Raw genomic sequence first — 21,811 nt, forward strand, 5'->3', positions numbered from 1 at the left:
AAAAATGGCAAAGAAACACATGAGGAAATGCTCAACATCCCTGCTAGTAAAGGAAATGCAAATAAAAACAACCCTGAGATACCACCTCACCCCAGTTAGAATGGCCTATACTCTGAACTCAGGAAACAACAAATGCTGGAGGGGCTGTGGGGAAAGAGGAACCCTTCTCCATTGTTGGTGGGAGTGCAAATTAGTACAGCCACTTTGGAGAACAGTATGGAGGTTTCTCAAAAAGCTCAATATAGACCTACCCTATGACCCAGCCATACCACTCCTAGGCATCTATCCTAAACAGCAAAACCCAAGATATCAAAAGGACATTTGTACTTCCATGTTTATCGCAGCACAATTCACAATAGCCAAAATTTGGAAACAACCCAGATGCCCCTCCACAGATGAATGGATCCAAAAAATATGGTACTTATACACAATGGAATACTACATAGCGATTAGGAATGGTGAAATATTGTTATTTGCAGGGAAATGGTCAGAACTCGAACAAATAATGTTGAGTGAGACAAGCCTAGAACACAGAAAACAAAGGGGCATGATCTCCCTGATATATGACTGTTAACAAAGGGAGATGGAGAGACAGTAGAGACCAAGTCTGTGAACACTGTATATGTGCTTGATACATTGTATACTGCATATGGGTCTACCTGACCTAGACAAGGGATGGGAAAACAGGTTGTAAGATATCACAAGAAATGTACACAATGCCCTACTATGTAACTGCACCCTCTTTGCACAGCACCTTGTAAAAAAAAAAAAATTATGTTCAATTGATAATAAAAAAAAAATAAAAATAAAATAAAAAAAAAAAAAAAGAAATCCTTCAATCGATTGAAGGTGTTAGATTGTATTTGAAACAGGAAATCGGGCTAGAAAAGCCTATTTCATCAGTCATGAACGTTTTGGCTGTGCAGTCACCATTCAGAAAAAGCGATAATTTCAGAGAGGAAAATCAAAGGGTGGGGGAAAAAAAAAACCTTGAGGAATAGCTACCACTAAAAAGAGGTGGTAGGAAATTAAGTTAGCAAGGAAGAGTAAATTCTAAACACAGAAAAGAACTAGAACAACAGACATCACAGGCACAGAGAAGTGTTTGAAGGGAAGAAGGAAGAGATGCCCGAGGAAAGGTCAGAGAGTTTTAAAGAGTCGATCCTACAGTGTAAAGGAAAGATGGTATAAAGTCCGTTTCCGTCTCCGGAGTGGGTAGACGGAATTAGGAGGTAAAGGTGACAAAAAATAAAAATAGGTGGCTCCTTTAAACTGGCAGAAGAAGGGGAAGAGCCGAGGCCACCTGCACTGTGAACCCCTCAGTGGCCACGGGCTTCCCCCTTCTGTCCCTGCCCTGGGGGGGGGGGCCGGGAATCCCCATCTTCTCCGCCGTCCGTCGCAGGTGCCACGCACCTGCAGAGAAGGCGGCTGGCTGGCTGGCTGGCTGGGACTGGGGGAGGCCCAGGCCGGCCTGGAGGGGGCACGGTCTCCCTCCGCCCCCCTCTCCCAAGGCCGGCTCCGGGCCCACGGTAGGGCAGCAACGTCGCACTGCTTTCCACACAGCCCGCAGCGGCGCCAGAGCCCCGCGTTCGGGCTTCCGCGCGTCCGGACCACCGGCGCCAGCCCGGCGAGCGAGACCCGCCGAGCCCGGGGGGCTCCCGGGGCCTTCAACTCAGGCGGAGGCCTGTTCGGTGCCCCGCCCGAGGATTTACCCTCTCAGCACGCTTCCGATACGACCGTCGGTCCTCTCCCCGGACGACCCCCGTTGAGCGGGTCTCCAGGGCGAGGCCCTCGAGAGCCGGCCTCCCTACCGGGCGGGGACGCTGTGGGAAGACTCCACCGAGTCCGCACCTCGCGGGCGCCGGGCGGGCTTTCCCGGAAGTGACGCCGGGCTCACGCCAGGCTGCGGAGATCCAATTCGCCCGCGCGGGCGGAAGTCCCGCCCACCGCCTCGGCGACAGCGGAAATCCGGTCCGCCGCGTCCCCCGCGTCTCCGCGTGGACCTCGCCGGCAGCATGGCGCACTACAACTTCAAGAAGATTACGGTGGTGCCGTCGGCTAAGGTAGAGGGCGGTGAGGGGCTCCCCGCCTCGCATCCTTTCCCCCGGTCAGGTCGGCAGGGACGCCCCGGACCTGTAACCCGGAGCTTGGGAAGGAAGGCACCCACTCGGGCCTGCCCGAGGCCTGCAGGCTGCTCCGCTCTCTCCGGATCAGGGACCTTTCACCCCAGCCCACCCCACCCCGAGTCGCCGGCCCCACGCTCCGCACCCCGTCACCCCCGCCCCGGAGCCCTCCCCCACCGCGCAGGGGCTCCCGGGGCGCGTGTGAACCCCGAAATGGCCGGGGCCGTGCTGAGGGTGGCCGGGCGGGCGCGGAGTGGGCGAGCGAGGCCCGTGGCCTTCAGACCCCGAGTTCGCGGTCCCCTCCGAAACTGAGTTATCAGACGTCAGGTAAACGTGGCCAGGTTACAGTTTGCGTAGCGTCAGGCGGTGTGGGAAGGGACAGTCCAAAGACTTAAGCGCGTGTGCAGACACGGGTCTCCTGGGGGGAAGAATCACGGGAGAACCAGCTCTGAGGACGAGTTACGGTGGTAGAACCTACTCCCCATGTGAATATTTGTCGGTGTCTCTCCTCTCCCTGTCTCATGACTGTCGTATGCTTTCTTTGCAAAGGTTTGTCCAGACCGAGTATTTTGTATCCATAACGCAGGAAATTGTCTCCTCCTGACACTTTTGTTACGTATCTCTCTAGATTGTGGCATTTGCAAGGAATCAGGTCTTAACTTGTGTTTCTTGGTCCTCATGTTATTCTTTCATTGTTGAAGGAATTCAAACGTAAGTTTTAGAAAATGGCCAGTTTTGTTGTGCTCAGTGGAAATTCTAGTAAACAAAAAGTTTTGGTTTTTTTTTTTTCTGGTCCTGGGGGTTGAGCTCTGTGACTCGGCCCTGTCCCTGAGCTTCATGCTCAAGGCTAACAATCTACCACTTTAGTCAGCTCCATTTCTGGCATCTATGGTTAAACGGAGATGTCTTACTGACTGGGCTGGGGATATGGCCTAGTGGCAAGAGTGCTTGCCTCCTACACATGAGGCCCTGGGTTCGATTCCCTAGCACCACATATATGGAAAACGGCCAGAAGGGGCGCTGTGGCTCGGGGCCTTGAGCGGGAAGAAGCCAGGGAAGGTGCTCAGGCCCTGAGTCCAAGGCCCAGGACTGGCCAAAAAAAAAAAAAAAGTCTTACTGACTTTCCTGCCAAGGGTGGTATTCAAGCCATGATCCTCAAATCTCAGCTCGGTGAGTATCTAGGCTTGATTACAGGTATGAGCCAAAGTCAAGTAATTTTATATTGAGAAAGCAAGTAATACAGTTCATATTAAAAAGAAGCAGGCACTGGGGAATGCATGCAGAAATCTTTCAAGTCCTCAGTTGCCTCATATGCTCACAGAAATGGTAAATAGTGGGTTTAAATTTTATTCATCATTTCATCAATTTTTATTTATTCTTTTTTGCCAGTCCTGGGGCTTGGACTTAGGGCCTGAGCACTATCCCTGGCTGCTTTTTGCTCAAGGCCAGCACTCTGCCACTTGAGCCACAGCACCACTTCTGGCCGTTTTCTGTATATATGGTGCTGGGGAATTGAACCCAGGGCTTCATGTATAAGAGGCAAGCACTCTTGCCACTAGGCCATATCCCCAGCCCTAATCAAATGATTTAAACTAAAGCTGTGCATAAAATTGTAGGATTGTATTTTTTTCTGATTTGTAGTTGAGTTGTTTAGAATATTCTTAAGTATTTGACATTTTGGGGTAAATTTATTATTTTTTATTTTTATTTTTTTGGCCAGTCCTAGGCCGTGAACTCAGGGCCTGAGCACTGTCCCTGGCTTCTTTTTTGCTCAAGGCTAGCACTCTGCCACTTGAGCCACGGCACCGCTTCTGGCCATTTTCTGTATATGTGGTGCTGAGGAATCGAACCCAGGGCCTCGTGTATACGAGGCAAGCACTCTTGCCACTAGGCCATATTCCCAGCCCGGGTAAATTTATTTTAACAACCATTAGATAAGTGTTTCTTAAAGGCCAGAGACTATAAAAAGTGAATATTTTAGGGCTGGGGATATAGCCTAGTGGCAAGAGTGCCTGCCTCGGATACACGAGGTCCTAGGTTCGATTCCCCAGCACCACATATACAGAAAACGGCCAGAAGCAGCGCCGTGGCTCAAGTGGCAGATTGCTAGCCTTGAGCGGGAAGAAGCCAGGGACAGTGCTCAGGCCCTGAGTCCAAGGCCCAGGACTGGCCAAAAAAAAAAAAAAAGTGAATATTTTAGTTAGAAAAAGTAAATTTTCTAGCTTAAGATGTGTAGTACTATTTGATAGAGTGTTTTAAGAATATTTTAAGCAAGTGGATGGAAACTAGACATTTGAATGGTATCTTAATTATTTTCTTTTAATTGCAGGACTTCATCGATCTCACATTATCAAAGACCCAACGGAAGACTCCAACAGTTATTCATAAACATTACCAAATCCATCGGATAAGACATTTTTATATGAGAAAAGTCAAATTTACTCAACAGAATTACCATGACAGACTCTCACAGATTTTAACGGATTTCCCCAAATTGGATGTATGTGATTCTGGGGGTCACAGATGGTTAAGTAAATGTCAATCAGTGTAAGCTGTCGGATGGGGCCAGATCACTTAGGACTTTGCGGTATATAGTTAATTTTTTTTTTTTTTTTTTGCAGTACTGGGGTTTGAACTCAAGACCTGAGGCATGTGCTCTACTGCAAGCCATGCCTCCAGCCCATTTTAGTGCTGGTTTGGGGGCATTGTGCATATGTGCCAGTTCTAGGGCTTGAACTCAGGATCTGAGTGCTATCCCTGAGCTTTTTTACTCAAGGCTAGGGCTCTGCCACTTAAACTAAAGCTCCGCTTCTGGCTTTTTAGTAGTTAGTTGGAGATAGGTCTCGTAGACTCTCCTGCCCAGGCTGACTTTGAACCTTGATCCTCAAATCTCAGCCTCCTGAGTAGCTAGGATTACAAGCCTGGTGCCTGGTTCTGCTGGTTATTTTTGAGATAGGGTCTTATTTCCTGTCCAGGCACACACCTGCACTGTAATTCACTATTTTAGTTTTCTAGTCGTATGTGGGATGACAAGTGAGCACCACTGCACACAAACCTTCTGTTGAGATGAACTGTCATGAACTTTCTTTCTTGTCCATGCTGATCTGGAAGTGCCTAGCATACATGAAACCCTGGGTTCGATTCCTTAGTACCACATAAACCGAAAAAGCCTGAAGTGGCACTCTGGCTCAAGTAGTAAAGTGCTATCCTTGACCAAAAGAAGCTCGGGGATAGGGCCCACACCCCAGGACTGGAAAAAAAGAAAAAGATCCTTTCCCAGCATTTGTCAGAAGGAGCAGGGAGTGGCATAAGAGATGTATGGATTATGGAACCAGTGTTTTCAGTTTTAAAAGGTTTGGAAAATGGAAACGTTTATAGGCTGGTGGAAATGATTGGGTGGAAAGAAGAATTTTCAGAATTAAGTTCCTAAGGAGTAGCAGAGGGTGGGATTTTGTGTATGTGGGGATAGCTGGCCTTGGCTAGGTTCTTCTGTGGCTCTGTCACTATAGTAGATGAAGGTTAGGGCCAGGAAGAGGACTGTTGCCTTTCTGCTGATAGCTTCTGTTCCTTAGAGGAGTAAATCGACGGGGTCCTTAGCCAAGAGAAGACTGAGATGAAGCTGCAGGTTTGAGGACAGTATAAAAGTGATTCTGTTATTTTCAAAAGGATAAAAATCTTACATCAAAATGACTTCTGTGTTTGGTTTGTTATAGGACATCCATCCATTTTACGCAGATTTGATGAACATTCTCTATGATAAGGATCATTACAAGTTGGCTCTGGGACAAATAAATATTGCCAAAAATTTAGTGGACAAGTAAGTCATTTTCTTAACATAGTATCTTTTTTTTTTGGGGGGGGGGCAGTCCTAGGCTGTGAACTCAGGGCCTGAGCACTGTCCCAGGCTTTGTTTTTGCTCAAGGCTAGCACTCTGCCACTTGAGCCACAGCGCCACTTCTGGCCATTTTCTGTATATGTGGTGCTGAAGAATCGAACCCAGGGCCTCATGTATACGAGGCAAGCACTCTTGCCACTAGGCCATAAGTTACCATTGAAAGTGAAAAATAATACTTATTTTTATTTTCTTAAGTGTTGCTAAAGATTATGTGCGGCTCATGAAATATGGTGATTCTCTGTACCGCTGCAAGCAACTGAAGCGTGCCGCCCTGGGTCGAATGTGCACTATTATCAAGCGGCAGAAACAGAGTTTAGAATATTTGGAACAAGGTACTCGTTTTATACTTAAGCAGACATGATTTCCAATGTGTTCTTGTAAGTGATCCTTTTGGAGAACTTATTCTTGAGGCGTTTGGTTTGGTATGTATGTATGTATGTATGTATTTATTTATTTATTGCCAGTCCTGGGCTTGAATTCAGGGCTTGAGCACTGTCCCTAGCTTCTTTTTGCTCAAGGCTAGCACTCTGCCACTTGAGTCACAGCACCATTTCTGGCCATTTTCTATATATGTGGTGATGAGGAATCGAACCCAGGGCTTCCTGTATATGAAGCAAGCACTCTTGCCACTAGGCTATATTCCCAGCCCTGGTTTTATTTTAGATATGATAAGATCAAATTATTTTTCCTAGCCTGACTCCTCAGAAATTCTAGTAGGCTAGTTATTGTTGAAAATAATTGTTGAAATATTGTCCAGAAAACGTGTGATGTTTGGTATTGAATAAATAAGGCATAGACATAATCTCATGTAACAAGAATCATCTGAGAATCTTCTCAGCCCTGTGGTTTTGGCTTCACCATTGACTTCTGGAATCAAAGTATCTGTGGGAGACCTAAAAATAGGATTGTGGTATAGCTACATCTAGGAAATACTATTGTATGTATGAATATATGCCATTAATCTCTGCTGTTTTTTCCTTTTTTCATTCATACATATTTTCTTCAATACTTTTGCATTATGAAAGTTGGAGTGAGATTAATATAGCCATAAATCTGGGGAAAATTTCAAGCAAATTATGAATTTTAATTTTCAATTTAAACATTTTCATAGTACGTCAGCATTTATCCCGCTTGCCAACTATTGATCCAAATACAAGGACTCTGCTTTTGTGTGGATACCCAAATGTTGGAAAGTCCAGTTTCATCAATAAGGTAGGTCTGCCTTTAATATAGGCTGATCATCTTAAGTCAGAATATTCTTTCTTTGAGATACAAGGAGCACACAGTTACAGTTTTGTCTGACTAGTCTTCTGAAAGATTTGACAACTGAGCACCTATGTTCTTCTTGGGAATATTTAATTTGTCTGAAGCTAGATTTAACATGCTGTTATAGAAGCCTTCTTTCTTTTTTTGCCCTCTTCCCTCTCCCTCCTTATCTATCATTACCTCAAGGCTAGCCTTGAGTTTGTGATCCTCCTGCTTCATTCTTTCCATAGTTGAGACCATAGGTGTAAATACCCTCATGCTTAGCAAAAATTAGTCTTGATAATATATATGTGCTCGTTTACATTGAGAGGAAATAATAATGTGGAACTTTTATCCTCAAAGTATTGTTTTGTTTCAAGGTTACAAGAGCAGATGTGGATGTTCAACCCTATGCATTTACCACCAAGTCTCTGTTTGTTGGGCACATGGATTATAAGTATCTTCGTTGGCAGGTAAGAGTCTTACATTAAACCTAGAATAAGTTTCTGTTTCATGAGATTTGATGGTTTCTAAAGAAGTGCAATATATATGTCCACCCTATAGTGTTGCTTAGTAAAGTGTCAGCCAGTCCTGATATCTGTCATCTACAGAGAACTCAAAAAACTAAGCCCCCCCAAGCCCAATAAACCTATTAGGAAATGGGCAAAAGAGCTAAAGAGAGACTTCACAAGAGAAGATATAAAAATGGCAAAGAAACACATGAGGAAATGCTCAACATCCCTGCTAGTAAAGGAAATGCAAATAAAAACAACCCTGAGATACCACCTCACCCCAGTTAGAATGGCCTATACTCTAAACTCAGGAAACAACAAATGCTGGAGGGGCTGTGGGGAAAGAGGAACCCTTCTCCATTGTTGGTGGGAGTGCAAATTAGTACAACCACTTTGGAGAAAGTATGGAGGTTTCTCAAAAAGCTCAATATAGACCTACCCTATGACCCAGCCATACCACTCCTAGGCATCTATCCTAAACAGCAAAACCCAAGATATCAAAAAGACATTTGTACTTCCATGTTTATCGTGGCACAATTCACAATAGCCAAAATATGGAAACAACCCAGATGCCCCTCCACAGACGAATGGATCCAAAAAATATGGTACTTATACACAATGGAATACTACATAGCGATTAGGAATGATGAAATATTGTTATTCGCAGGGAAATGGTCAGAACTCGAACAAATAATGTTGAGTGAGACAAGCTTAGAACACAGAAAACAAAGGGGCATGGTCTCCCTGATATATGACTGTTAACAAAGGGAGACGGAGAGACAGTAGAGACCAAGTCTGTGAATACTGTATATGTTCTTGATACATTGTATATTGTATATATGTCTACCTGACCTAGAGAAGGGATAGAAAAACAGGACGTAAAATATCACAAGAAATGTACACACTGCCCTACTATGTAACTGTATACTTTTTGCACAACACCTTGTAAAAAAATTTATGTTCAATTAATAAACAAATAAAAAAAAGTGTCAGCCAGTGTCTTCCACTAGGGGGAAGTCTTGAGCAGGTGGAGAAAATAGATTCTCTGGCATCACCAAGAACTTGCATTTCTCTACTACCATAAGGAAAGCTTACCTGACCTTTGGGGATGGCTGAGGGCAGTTCACATTTATAGAAATCATAAGGGCAGCCAGCTGCCAGTGTGGCTTTTCCTCTGCTATGATTCCATTTCTTTAGCCTCTTAATAAAATGAAAGTCTCTTTGCATCTATCATTTTTGTCATTAGAAATGCTGTGTACTGTTTCAAAGCATGAAGCAATCTGTTTCCACAATTTAACTTCATAAATGATGAAGAACATAATGCTTAAGAACTGGCAGTTTACCAATTATCCCCGTTATTAATGGGAAGTGGAGTCATTTTTCTCAAGGTCATTAACAAGCTTTTCAGTGAGTTGTATAAGGTCTCCCCACCCTCACTTAATGTGTGAAAAAGAAGTTATTTTTAGTACTAGTTTGCTTGTCATGGTCAGTTTCAGAGATCCCTATTTTATTTCCTAGTGTTGTCAGGTCTGGTTTGTTGTAGCCGGGTGACTTACAAGACAAGAAGTGTGTGGTGTAGTTTGGAGTAATCGGTCCTGTCATTAGGTAGTCGATACTCCAGGCATTTTGGATCATCCCCTGGAGGATCGGAACACCATTGAAATGCAAGCCATCACAGCTTTGGCCCACCTCCGAGCTGCAGTCCTGTATGTGATGGATTTGTCCGAGCAGTGTGGACACGGTTTAAAGGAGCAATTAGAACTCTTCCAGAACATCAGACCTCTCTTTATCAACAAAGTAAGTGTGATAACTAGTAATATTTAACTTGCATGGTAACTTCCTCTTATCTGCAAGATTCCCCTATGGATGCCAGGAACCAGATAGTACTGAACCCTAGCTACTACTGGAACATGAGACCCTATGACAATTGATCGTCATGATAACCGACAACTGCTAAGTGACTGGCTAGCTGGTAATAATATATAGAGAATAAAAAGGCTGGACAGAGAGAGCCGAGTCACATTGTTGGTAGACTAGAGTAGGAAGACGCACAATTTCCATTGCACTACTCAGAATAACGCACAACTTACAATTTATCAATGATGTATTTCTAGAGTTTTTCATTTAATAATTCCAAAGTGTAGTTGATCTTTGTAAAAGAAATTGCAGGAAGCGGGAGCATAGATCAGGGGAGGATAAAATATATTTCTCTATGAAAATAATCATTATTTTCTTTCTTACTAGCCGCTCATAGTTGTAGCAAACAAATGTGATGTGAAGCGAATAGCTGAACTTTCTGAAGATGATCAGGTAAATAACATTGTCTTTTTTATTACTTATCCTGAATTCTAACATATAAGATAGTTTAGAAGGAGTTTTGGCAATACTGGACTAGGTTGACATAATAGCCTTATGGTTTAGTGACTGACAGTATAAAAATCTGAAATACAGGTTGCTGCCCTTTCTTGACTGTGGAAATGTCTGTGTTTGATGGGTTGGCATAATTATTATACCTTTGGAAAATGATTGCTTTGGAAAGGATGCCAAGTGCTTGGAGTTGTACTTTATCTCTATAGAGATATACTGGGGTAACATTTCCCAGAATAAGTTTCTCATTAGAATAGCTATTATTCAATAAAAGAGACTTTATAGTTATATGAGTATATGAGTTTGGGGAAAGAATGAGAAGGGAGTCTGAGGGTCATTTTGTAGGCTCGTGTAAGGATGGGCTCTCAAGAGCTGTGAGCTGTAGTCTCTTAACACTCTGCAAGGCAGGCAGTGTTGTATGTGACCCGACAACCTTATTCAGTAGGTAGCTTTCAGGATAAATGCCCTCTCTAAGATTACATTTATCATAGATAGTGTCACACTGTCCCTGGACGAATGTCATCTCATCACCTTTACCCCTGGTAACTTGTCAGAAATGTGAATTTTTATTTATTTTATTTCTTGGTCCGTCGTGGGGCTTGAACTATGGACCTGGACACTGTCCCTGAGCTCTTCAGCTCAAGGCTAGTGGTCTGCCACTTGAGCCACAGTGCCACTTCCGGTTTTCTGGTGGTTGATTGGAGAGAAGAGTCTGATGGACTGACTTTCCTGCCTAGATTGGCTTTGAACTATGATCCTCAGCTCTCAGCCTCTTGAGTAGCTAGGATTACAGCTGTGAGCCATAGGTGCCCAGCTTATTTTTTTAATAAAAGGAAAATATAGGTAAAAATTTCTGATGTCTTCAAGAATTAAAATAAGTCATAGATGTTGAATAATCATTTCTGCAATTTTGATATGGAAAACCTTACAGTTTCATAAGGAACTGAAAAACAATAATACATACATAATTTTTCCTTTGTGTTCGCAGAAAATATTTATAGATTTGAAGACCGAAGGATTCCCTGTGATTGAGACCAGCACCCTGACTGAGGAAGGTGTTATTCAAGTTAAGACGGAGGTCAGTATTTCTTTAAATCACACAACAGTCTTTCTATTGGTTTTTGTTATAAGAAAAGTTATGGGGAAAATCATTTAAATTTTAGAAGCTAATATTCAAAACACTCACATAGCCAGATAGGAGTGCTAAACTATATAAGAAGAATCATACAGAGAATACAGAGAATATTCCCCCTGGTGGCATTTGGAGAGAACAGTTGTTCTAAGGCTACCTCTCCCTTGTGCCTGTGAATACCAAAATCACTAGAAGCTAGATTTTTTTAAAAATATAAAATAATATAATGATTTCATGTATCTTGGTTGTGTACTTCTACATGCTTTACATCATACTTAAGTGATGTGCGGATTTTTGCTGTACTGTATTTTTGAGGGAATGATGACAGGAAAGAAGAGTGTGTATACCAAGTTTTTTCTTCAAATAATTTTGATCTGTGGATGTTTGCATCCATGGATAAGGAGGGCCAAGTGTACTTTGTAATTCCTACTGCAGTAAATAGACTTAAGTGACTATTGTGACTTTTCTAATACTTCCATACCAACCCTAGAAGATTGTACAGATGGGACCTGTTCAAAAATAGAAAGTATTCTGAAAGGCAGGCGCAGCTTGGGGAAGGCTGACTCTTGTTTCACATGCCATCTTAATTTCCTATTTCTCCATATTATTTTTACCTGAAAGGCATTAGTTTCTCAAGTTGCTGTTATCCTCCTCTAGGGATGTCACGTGTCGGTAGGAAAGGCCAGGGAGACAGCTCTCAAGTCTGCATCTTGCCAGGAGGGTCACTAAACGTGGGATTGAGGCCTAGGGTGGGACATGGGCCCTGCCTCCGTATGCTGTCTTGGGTTGGCCCTTGGCCTACAAAGCGTTGATCTTTCTTGTCAGAGAAGTCTTTCTCGGCATGGTTTCTTGTTGAGGAAAAATGTACACGAAAGTTCCAAACTAAGCTGACCTGATTCTTCCTTGGAATGTGCAGCAAGAAGCTGTAGTAGTATGTCTTTATGACTGTGTGCCTTGTTTTCATACTTCATTAGGCTTGTGATAGACTTTTAGCTCATCGAGTGGAAACCAAAATGAAAGGAAATAAAGTGAATGAGGTGCTGAACAGATTGCATTTAGCTCTACCAAACAAGAGAGATGATAAGGTAAGGTGGCCTCGAGAGATTACACTTACCGTAGCCAGGTGTGGTTCATGCCAGTAATTCTAGCACTCCCTCTTGGGAGACATAGATGGGAAGATAATGAATTTGAGGCCAGCTATGGGAAAGTTACTAAAACCTTTCCATGAAAAAATGCAAACTAAAGAGCTGGAGTGCAGTGCTTGCTTCACATGCACCCAGAGAGAAGAGGAAAAAAGACAAAGGTCAGTAAACGCAGCCCATGCCTGTTCTTGGGGTTGCAAATCTAGTTTCATTTGTACACAAATGAATTTCACACTTTCGTGGATTTGGTAAAGACTGAAGGAGGGCGAGGCTAGACAAAATGTGCCTCTCAGTTTACCAATTTAACTTACCGTTCCTGCTGATCCTCCCAGAAGTGGTTTTGATTCCGGAGCATTTTTTATTTATGCTGACTGTAGAGTTAGTGCATGTTTATACCTGAATGTTATCAGTATTGCAAATTTATGTCTTTTTTATCCTTGGAGGTGGGTGGGAGAGAGAGAGAGTTGGTACTGAAGACTGAGCTTGGGGCCTGGGTGGTGGGGTGTGGATGTGGGTGTTGGTACTGGAGCTTGAACTCCAGGGCCTGGGCCCTGTCCCTGAGCTTTTTTTTCCTCAAGGGTAGCACTCCACCACTTGAGCTCCACTTGGACTTTCTTGGTGGTTCAGTGGAAGTAAAAGTCTCATAGACTTTCTTGCCCGGGCTTGGCTTTGACCCTCAGTGTTCAGATCTCATCCTTTCGAATACCTAGGATTACAGGTGTGAGCCAATGGTGGCCCGGCCTCAGAGACTCTTGTCTCCAGCAGAAAGCTAGAAGTAGACGCATAGCTCAAATGGCAGAACACCATTCTTGAACAAAGCTAGTGTGGAAAAGCCTCAAGTTCAAGCCCGAGTACCTGCAAAAAAGGAAAAAAGAAAAGTGGTTTTCCAGTGTACTTGCATATTTTTGTCCTTTAAAAAAAAAATACCTCTTTTGAGGATAGAAGTCTTTGCTGTGTCTTCAGTTTATTTTATCCTAAAGGAAGAGTGGAGATAGCTATGCATCTTTGCTTTCAAATGGTACTCATTTATCTCAGAGCTTTTGTTATCTTTTCATTGAATTCTCACACATATTGGGTTTATGTTTGAGTTTGTTATCATTGCTAAGTCTATCGTTATTGCTCTCATGACCTAATTTTTTGGATCATATATTTTTCTTGTAGACAGAGAATTTACTTTTGTTGTTTGGTATGAGTTATTTTTATATTCATCACAGCATTTCACGTATTTCCAATGTCTTTGTAGGAGAGGCCTCCTTTCATACCAGAAGGAGTAGTGGCTCGCAGGAAGAGAATGGAAGTTGAGGAGCCCAAGAAGAAAAGAGTACGTTTTAACTTGTTCTGGGTTTCTTACGGGGAGGGGAACAGTCCACAGTGACGGACGGAATCCTGGTGCAGTGGACCCAAATAGAGTGCCCAGGATCAGTCCCTGCACAGTTCTAGAACGTAGCAGTGAGTCCCTGATCAAAATCTACTTTTATGGTGCTTTTAATTGATGGTAAATAAAATACGTGAGGCATGTAGCCCAAAGATGGCTTTCCTGTTAGACACAGAAGTTAAATCCAATAGATACTGAAGAAATTGGAGAAGGCATTAACTTCTGTGTGGGAGGATAGGGCAAGGTGTTGGGTCTAAAAAGTAAAATAAAGGTTATTTAATTTTTTTTAATTCCCCCTATTGTAGGAACGAGATCTTGAGCTGGAAATGGGAGATGATTATATTTTAGATCTTCAAAGTAAGTACTAGAGTGTTATAAGCATTATATACAAAGCCAGATTCATCTGAACTGTTTCAGAAAGGACTTTACTTTTACTTTTTTTTTTTTTTTGCCAGTCCTGGGGCTTGGACTCAGGGGCTGAACACTGTCCCTGGCTTCTTTTTGCTCAAGGCTAGCACTCTGCCACTTGAGCCACAGCGCCACTTCTGGCCATTTTCTGTATATGTGGTGCTGGGGAATCGAACCCAGGGCCTCATGTATATGAGGCAGGCACTCTAGCCACTAGGCCATATCCCCAGCCCCTACTTTTTGTTTAAATGGTTTTTTTTTAGTTATCTTTAGTCATACAAAGGGATGTCAACCCAGATGTTAGTTTACAAGTACAGTCATCTTGCTCAATGTTGCCCCTTCTGTCTTTCTCACTCCCACTTCTGTCCCAACCCCCACCTAGCCTCAAATTACCTGCTAAAAAAGTATGTTAACGAAAAATTCTGGCATATTTGTTAGGTTTTAAGTTCTTGGAGACTAAAGTTATATATCATTTCAGAGATGATTCAAACCCAGGGCCTTATGCATGCTGGGCAAGCACTCGTTGATTTTATATGAAGGGATTACGTTGAGCCCGTAAATGTTTTTGATGTTAATAACAACCATATGCAACATTGAGAATAATGTATCTTTCTAGAGTGACTTGATTTGACATAAGCTATAATTCATTTTGAGCACATGGCACGTGAGGATATTAGAAACTACCATGAACATAACTTTTTTTTTTTTAAACTCTAGAATACTGGGATTTAATGAATTCATCTGAGAAGTATGATAAGATACCAGAGATCTGGGAGGGACATAATGTTGCTGATTATATTGATCCTGCAATCATGAAGGTCTGTGTTACTTTCACTGTTGTGGGTTTTTCTTTGTATGTGTGTTTTGACAGCTATTGAAGATGCAGGCACAGCTTTTGGCTAACCTTTCTCTTTCTGCTCCCGTTGCTTGTAGCAGTCCTTCCCACCCCCACCCCCCCCTTGTTTCTGGCTCTTTTTTGTTTTGTTGTAGTTTTTGCACGAGTCCTGGGGTCTAAGCTCAGCCTTGTTCTCTTGCTCACAGATGTAGTGTTCTGTGTGAGCCGTACCTCCAGTTCCATTCCCCTGCTTCTTTACTATATCCAGTGAGATCTGTTCTACCCTAGAGAGTTCCTCTGTCCCTTGTGCCACTGCTTCCTCTGCCCCGTCTAGTCTTGGAGATGGCCCGGGGTCTTCTCACTGACTTGTCATGTACACTGTCAGTCCCACTAGTGCCATGGCATGGCTCCTGTCAGTAGTTCAGATTCTTCTGTTAAACTTTTCCTGACTTCCTGCCAGCCCATGTTATTTTATCAGGAAATGTGACACAGGTATGAGCTGATCTCCAGATTATTATGTCCCACTGACCCAGTCTAAGAGAGGGGGTTTAGTTCTTGGCCAAGAATCTGCCTGTTCTCAGATCCATTCCTGACTCACACTTGATCAGTCTCCACCATCCTTCTCCTGCCTCGTTCTGTCATTCCCTCTGTTTGCTTTTTTTTGATGTATATGATTGTCTTCCTCCCAGACATGGGCAGTCGTGTCACCTCTCCTTGTTAAACTCCTCAGCTCTGCCTCATGCACTTGTCACCACTGAGTCGCACCCCATTTCCTCAGCACCGAGCAGCGTGGCCTGTAGGGGACAGGTCCATTCCCTCCCAGCCTTACTCCTCAGTGGTTCCCATGCTCAGGACATGGGTGCAACCTGCCTGTTGTTGAGCATTTGTCCGTATTGTTAGGCTATAGTACATATACCCATACTTGAAATTTTTCATTTTTGCCAGCTGTTGGAGGCTCATGCCTGAAATCCTAACTACTCAAGGGGCTGCGCTATGAGCATCACTGATGATGGAAGGTCTGTGAGACTTATCTCCAAGTAGTGACCAAAATGCCCGAAGTGGAGCTAAGGATCAAATGATAGAGAGCTAGGCTTGAGCATAAGAGCTCAGTGACAGTCAGTGCTCAGACCCTGAGTTTAAGACCCAGAACCTATACACACACAAACACAAAAGCATTTTTTATCTTACTAACTTTGTAGCTAATGAGATATTGTTTTGGTGTTAAATAGAATGGGACGCTATAAAAGTTTATCTACTTTCAGTGTTGGGAATAACTAGGGAAATACACATTTTTGTTCTGAAGTTTAGTTTGAAGATTTTGTTGTGAAGTTTAGTTTGAAGATGAAAGGGGAATGGCATAGACAGATACCAACAAGTCTGTGTGCAGGTTAGTATCCCTTTCCTTTACAGAACGCTTTGCTGTGTTCTAAGCTGTGCTCTATTGTATCTTCCAAGATGGAGGGGATGCATCTGTTCCTTAAACATTTTGCCACACCTGTTTAGAAGTTGTTCTTTGTAACTATATTTAATTATGACTCTTTTTAAAGAAACTGGAAGAATTAGAGAAGGAAGAAGAACTAAGAACAGCTGCTGGGGAGTATGACAGTGATTCTGAAAGTGAAGACGAGGAAATGATGGAAATCCGAGAACTGGCCAAACAAATTAGAGAAAAAAAGAAGTTAAAAATTCTGCAATCCAAAGAAAAGAACACACAGGGACCCAGGATGCCTCGAACTGCTAAGAAGGCAAGTTTCCTATTGTAGAGAGTCAAAACCTCTGTTTCCAGTTGGGTTGTCTAAATCATTTCTAAATGTAGCTTTTGACCTCTTTTTGGCCATACTGTTTTACATACTCTGTTGGTGTTACTGACTTGCATGATGATTTGCCTTGGACCATCTGCAATATTGTGTCCTGGTGACTTCACCTTCCAATTTGGCTAACATCAATGAATAAATGCCATTACTTTGCAATGTGCAGCTTAAAACGATAGAAAGTTTCTGGATGTCCAGCTCCAAGACAGGCATGAGGGGAAGATTCAGTTGGTTGATTTTTGAGACAGTCCTGCTGTATAACAGCCCATGCTGGCCTCCAGCTCTTTGTAGCCAGGGCTGGCTTTGCACAAGAAGCCATCCTACCTCTGCCTCCAAAATGCTGGAATTGCAAGCATGCTCTGCAGTGCCTCGCTCGTTTGTTTTTTTTTATTTGTATGAACTTCCTTGGGGAAAATTAGTAATAGTTTACTTGAGGAGGAGAAGGAATGGTCGAAAGGAGAGCATAATTTTGGAAAGAGTGTTTTTGTTGTTGTCATTGTAGAGGTGATGTACAGAAGGGTTACAGTTACATAAGTAAGTCAGGTGAAGAGTACATTTCTTTAGGACAGTGTCACCTTTCCCTCACTCCCAATTTCTCCTTCCATCCCCACAAGAGAGTGCTTTCTTGAGACCTGAAGCACTGCAGGTGATGCATGGTTATAAAAGCAGCTCCCGGGAGGCTGAGAAGGAGGAGAGTTGGCTCCAGGGTGCCCTGGCCTATATAGCAAGACCTTATTTCAAAGAAAGAAAACCAAAAAGCCACGTTTTTTTCTTGTTGTTCTTTTGACCTTTTTCAGGTTCAGCGGACAGACTTGGAGAATGAGATGCGTGGCCTTGGTGTTGACATGGACAATAAAGAAGATGTAAGTGTTTGGGGGTGGTTTCAGATGCAGTCTTTTAACAGTGGAGACGGCTGGGAATATGGCCTGTTGGTAAAGTGCTCATCTCGTAACAGTGGAGACATTCTGAGAAATCTGTCACTGGGTAATTTTATCATGTCAGTAGCCTTTATGTATTTATGATGTCCACAGAAGACATTCATGTTTCATTTGTAGTCTTTTAAAAATGTATTGGTTTTTAAATATATTTAAGTAGTTATGCAAAAGGATTTTAATTCAACCTCATCATCATTCTTTCCCTATCTGCCCCAACTCCTTTGATCCTTTCAGTTTTCCTAGTTCCATTTTCATGTATGTTGTATCTTTGTGTTTATTTGGGTGATTATACATGTCCTCATTAATTTTACTAGTGACTTACTGTTCTTTCGAGTTTATTGTTTGAAATATCTTCTTTTTTTTTTTTTTTTTTGCCAGTCCTGGGGACTGGACTCAGGGCCTAAGCACTGTCCCTGGCTTCTTTTTGCTCAAGGCCAGCACTTTGCCACTTGAACCACAGCGCCACTTCTGGCGTTTTCTATATATGTAGTGCTGAGGAATCAAACCCAGGGCTCCATGTATAAGAGGCAAGCACTCTTGCCACTAGGCCATATCCCCAGCCCTGGAATATCTTATACTTCACTATCATTCATGTCTTTTGCTGTGGAATTGTTGACCTTTGGAGGAGACATGTTTTATTTTCTTACTTTTCTTGTGTTTCTCATGCCTTATTTTTTGCATTTTACCTGTGTTTCTGCATTGAGATTTGTTTTCTATACATTTAGGCCCATTATGCAGTTCAGGCAAGAAGATCTCGGAGTGTCACTAGGAAAAGAAAGCGGGAAGAATCTGTTCCACCCTCTTCTATATCCCGGAGTCGAAGTTGCTCTCGAACTCCACGTGATGTCTCTGGTCTTCGAGATGTCAAGGTTAGTTCTGATAATGTATAATGCGAGCAATTAAGAATGCCCATTGTATATTAGTCTCAGGCAAATGGCAGCTGTTGGGAGGAGCAGGCGCCGTGGGCAGAGGCTTGGGTCCAATACATCCCTTCGTCTCGTGGCATAGTTTAGCAGCAGTGACCTTCTTCAGGGAGCAGTTGAGTGCCCTTGCACAGGTGCCCTGGGTGGACCATTCTCATCTCAGAAGGACCAGTAGTCAGAGCTTAGGCACCGGCTGCTTTAGGGGAGAGTGCTAGGAAGTGGGTCCTCTCAGCACCAGGAGGCCCCCGTCATAGCAGCCAGCTGTGAGGAACCAGCCCACGGAAACCGTTTGATCAGGTGATCGAACAGGTGCTTATCTTCACGTGAACAGGTATTTTTCCCCCTCAGCTTTGTAGCGTGGGTCATTATCACCATTTGTATTATCTTTTTTGGTCTCTTCTGCTGAAATAGCTTTTTAAGGAACACCAAAAATTTCTGGTTTTAGCATTTTGAAACCTTGGACCTAGGAGAAAGTGTGTGTATGCATGTATGTATGTGCGCACATGGGTGTGTGAACTAGCAAGCAGTCTCTTTAATGGAAGCAATTTTTCATTCCACAATGCCATTTTCATCTGAAAATGTTGGATCTTTTTGAGATAGAGTCTTAGAGTACAGTGTAGAATGGCATCAACCTCCCAGTCCTCCTGCCTAACCCTCCCAAGTACTGAAACTACAAGTGTGGGCCAATAAAATCTTAATGTTGTCACTTGTCAATAAGATAGGAGTAGCATTTGCTCAATTTATTGTGAAATTTACTGTTTGTGTCAGGAGTTAGAACAGGTACTTTTGTAATGTGGTTTTAAATGTTCTTATCTTTAAATAGATTGCATTGCATTATGATGAGCCGGGGGGGGGGGGGTGGGAAACAGTGACTGAGACTCATAAAGTCTCTTGAGAATAGACCTGATCCATTTAGATAAATACCTTCTCGTTAAAATACACAGTGGAAATGTGCTTTTCACTATTACCTTTGTATCTTCACCTTTGTAGATGGTTAAGAAAGCCAAGACTATGATGAAGAATGCTCAGAAGAAGATGAATCGCTTGGGGAAGAAAGGAGAGGCAGACAGACATGTATTTGATATGAAACCCAAACACTTACTCTCAGGGAAGAGGAAAGCTGGTAAAAAGGACAGGAGATAGTGTCCTTTTCCATTTACATGGTTTGGCCAGACTGCTACAGTCTTTTTATTGGTTTTGAATAATATGGTTTTATAAAATTGGAATCATCATCTGTTAACTGAAACGGTGGAAATCACTAAAATGTACTTGTTGCTTTGCTGAAGAAAAACTGGTTAACCCTGTGTAGGTGTGGGAAATTAATGTCTGCATATATCGCAAATGTTTGAGAATGCAGTGTTTTTGCATTAAATGAAGTGTTTGCTACTTCCAGTGTGCAAAACTGGAAAGATTACTGGTGTGGCTAAGTTGCTTGATGAAGCAAAGGGAAGCTTTGATTCATTGCTTGCAAAAAGCAGGCTTTTATGACAAAAGCTTCTCTACGCAGTGGGCATGGGAAGAAGGCTGCCAGCCCCAACTTAGGAGCAAACATGTTTATAAGTGTGTCAGACCCTTTGCTTAAGTTATTTCCTAGACTTTTGTACAATGTATCATTGTAATCTATCTTCAACTATTTTATCCAAAATAAATTTCCAGAGAAAAATAGTTTTGACTTAGTTCTTTTCTGGCTCTGTCATAGATCACTATTGAGTTGGCCAAACATAAACCCTGCTTCTTTTTTTTTTTTTTTTAAAGCCGAAGTAATTTTTGGGGAATGAATTGCCAAAATTATTACAATTAAATGTGGCCTAGACCATTACCAAAAACAGCATGTTCAATAAAACACAGAATGACCTAACCCCCCTCCACGCGAGCTGATCCCAATGTAGCCCGTTTTCAGATTTAAATGGATAACATCTCTCGAACATAGTAGTGCTCCTTCAGTATGAATCAATAACATCACTCACCACTAACATTGTGTGTAGTTAGAAAAGAACTGGTCCATTCTGTAAATCATCTACCAATTAGAGTACTTGGAGACTTTACTTCTATCTGACTTTATTTCTTCGTTTTGTAATATAATTCAAGGACTCTTCCTTTTACACATAAATGTGTTTATAATGTTGAAGAACTGCATGTTTGGGGAGAGCTATTCAGCCAAGCATGGTGATCCACCCCTGTAATCCCAGCATTGTAGAAACAGGAGGATCACAAGTTGGGGGCCAATGGGGCCTTATCGGAATGTCTTGTTTAATAACGAAAGACACTCAAAATTTAAGTGCCATTAGGAAATGATGGTGAAATAGGAAGTATTAGGGATTCTTTTTTTTTTTATTAACTTGGACAGTTGTGCTGATAGAATCTGATGGTTTCAAATTTAGGACTTACTGTAATCCAACCCCAAGTCCTATGGCCAGGAGGTACATTCCTGAATAGCTGCTTATAAGAGGTGGAGTGGGTCCCAATGACCTTGTCTTCTATATTTATTCTATATTTATATTCTTTATTCTGATTGCCTTTTGTGTGGGGGGGCGGTGGAAGTGCACACACTGAAAGGGGACCACTGTTTTGCAACCTCCAATTCGCCTGACATAAGGACTCTTGTTCTGGTAATACTGGAATTTGAACTTGGGGCCTCACCCCTGCTAATCAACTACTCTTATCACTTTAGCCACACCCACAATCTTTTTCAATATACTGTTGGAAGACTTAGCCAGAGTAATTAGACAAAAAAATAACACATGAAGAATATAAAGGGAATCATTACATGACTTCATATGTAGGAAATCCTAAATGATTATACCTATTATTAATAAGGATTGTTATAGGATAAAAATGCAACATAAAGTGGTTATATTGTATACACCAGTAATGACCAATCCAAAATAAAATCCATTTTTAGTGGTCTAAGAATAAAATATGAATAAATAGGATGTGAATGGTTTGTGTGCTGAAAACCAGAGAAAAACAAACCAAAGACCATAAACTTGCCTCCCTCAAAAAGAAAACATACAAATTCATAGATTGGAAGACCATGTTGCTAGGATGTTTATAACACCTGAAATAGGAATTTAAAAATCCTAAAATTTATCTGGAATTTTCAGGGAA

General features: G+C 42.4%; 1 protein-coding gene across 1 annotated transcript; it reads left to right on the forward strand.

Moving 5' to 3' along the window:
• The first annotated feature begins 1,936 nt into the window (after positions 1-1,936).
• Gtpbp4 (GTP binding protein 4) lies at positions 1,937-20,365 on the forward strand. The gene is made up of 17 exons (XM_048367954.1): positions 1,937-2,063; positions 4,453-4,623; positions 5,837-5,940; positions 6,214-6,350; positions 7,130-7,230; positions 7,644-7,736; positions 9,381-9,572; positions 10,020-10,085; positions 11,131-11,220; positions 12,249-12,359; positions 13,660-13,737; positions 14,097-14,148; positions 14,917-15,017; positions 16,582-16,779; positions 17,643-17,708; positions 18,506-18,649; positions 19,694-20,365. The coding sequence occupies exons 1-17, from the start codon at positions 2,016-2,018 to the stop codon at positions 19,844-19,846; spliced, it is 1,905 nt and encodes a 634-aa protein (XP_048223911.1). The 5' UTR covers positions 1,937-2,015; the 3' UTR covers positions 19,847-20,365.
• The last annotated feature ends 1,446 nt before the right edge of the window (positions 20,366-21,811 follow it).

Source organism: Perognathus longimembris, chromosome 18 (genome assembly GCF_023159225.1).
Source record: "Perognathus longimembris pacificus isolate PPM17 chromosome 18, ASM2315922v1, whole genome shotgun sequence".
Lineage (NCBI taxonomy): Eukaryota > Metazoa > Chordata > Mammalia > Rodentia > Heteromyidae > Perognathus > Perognathus longimembris.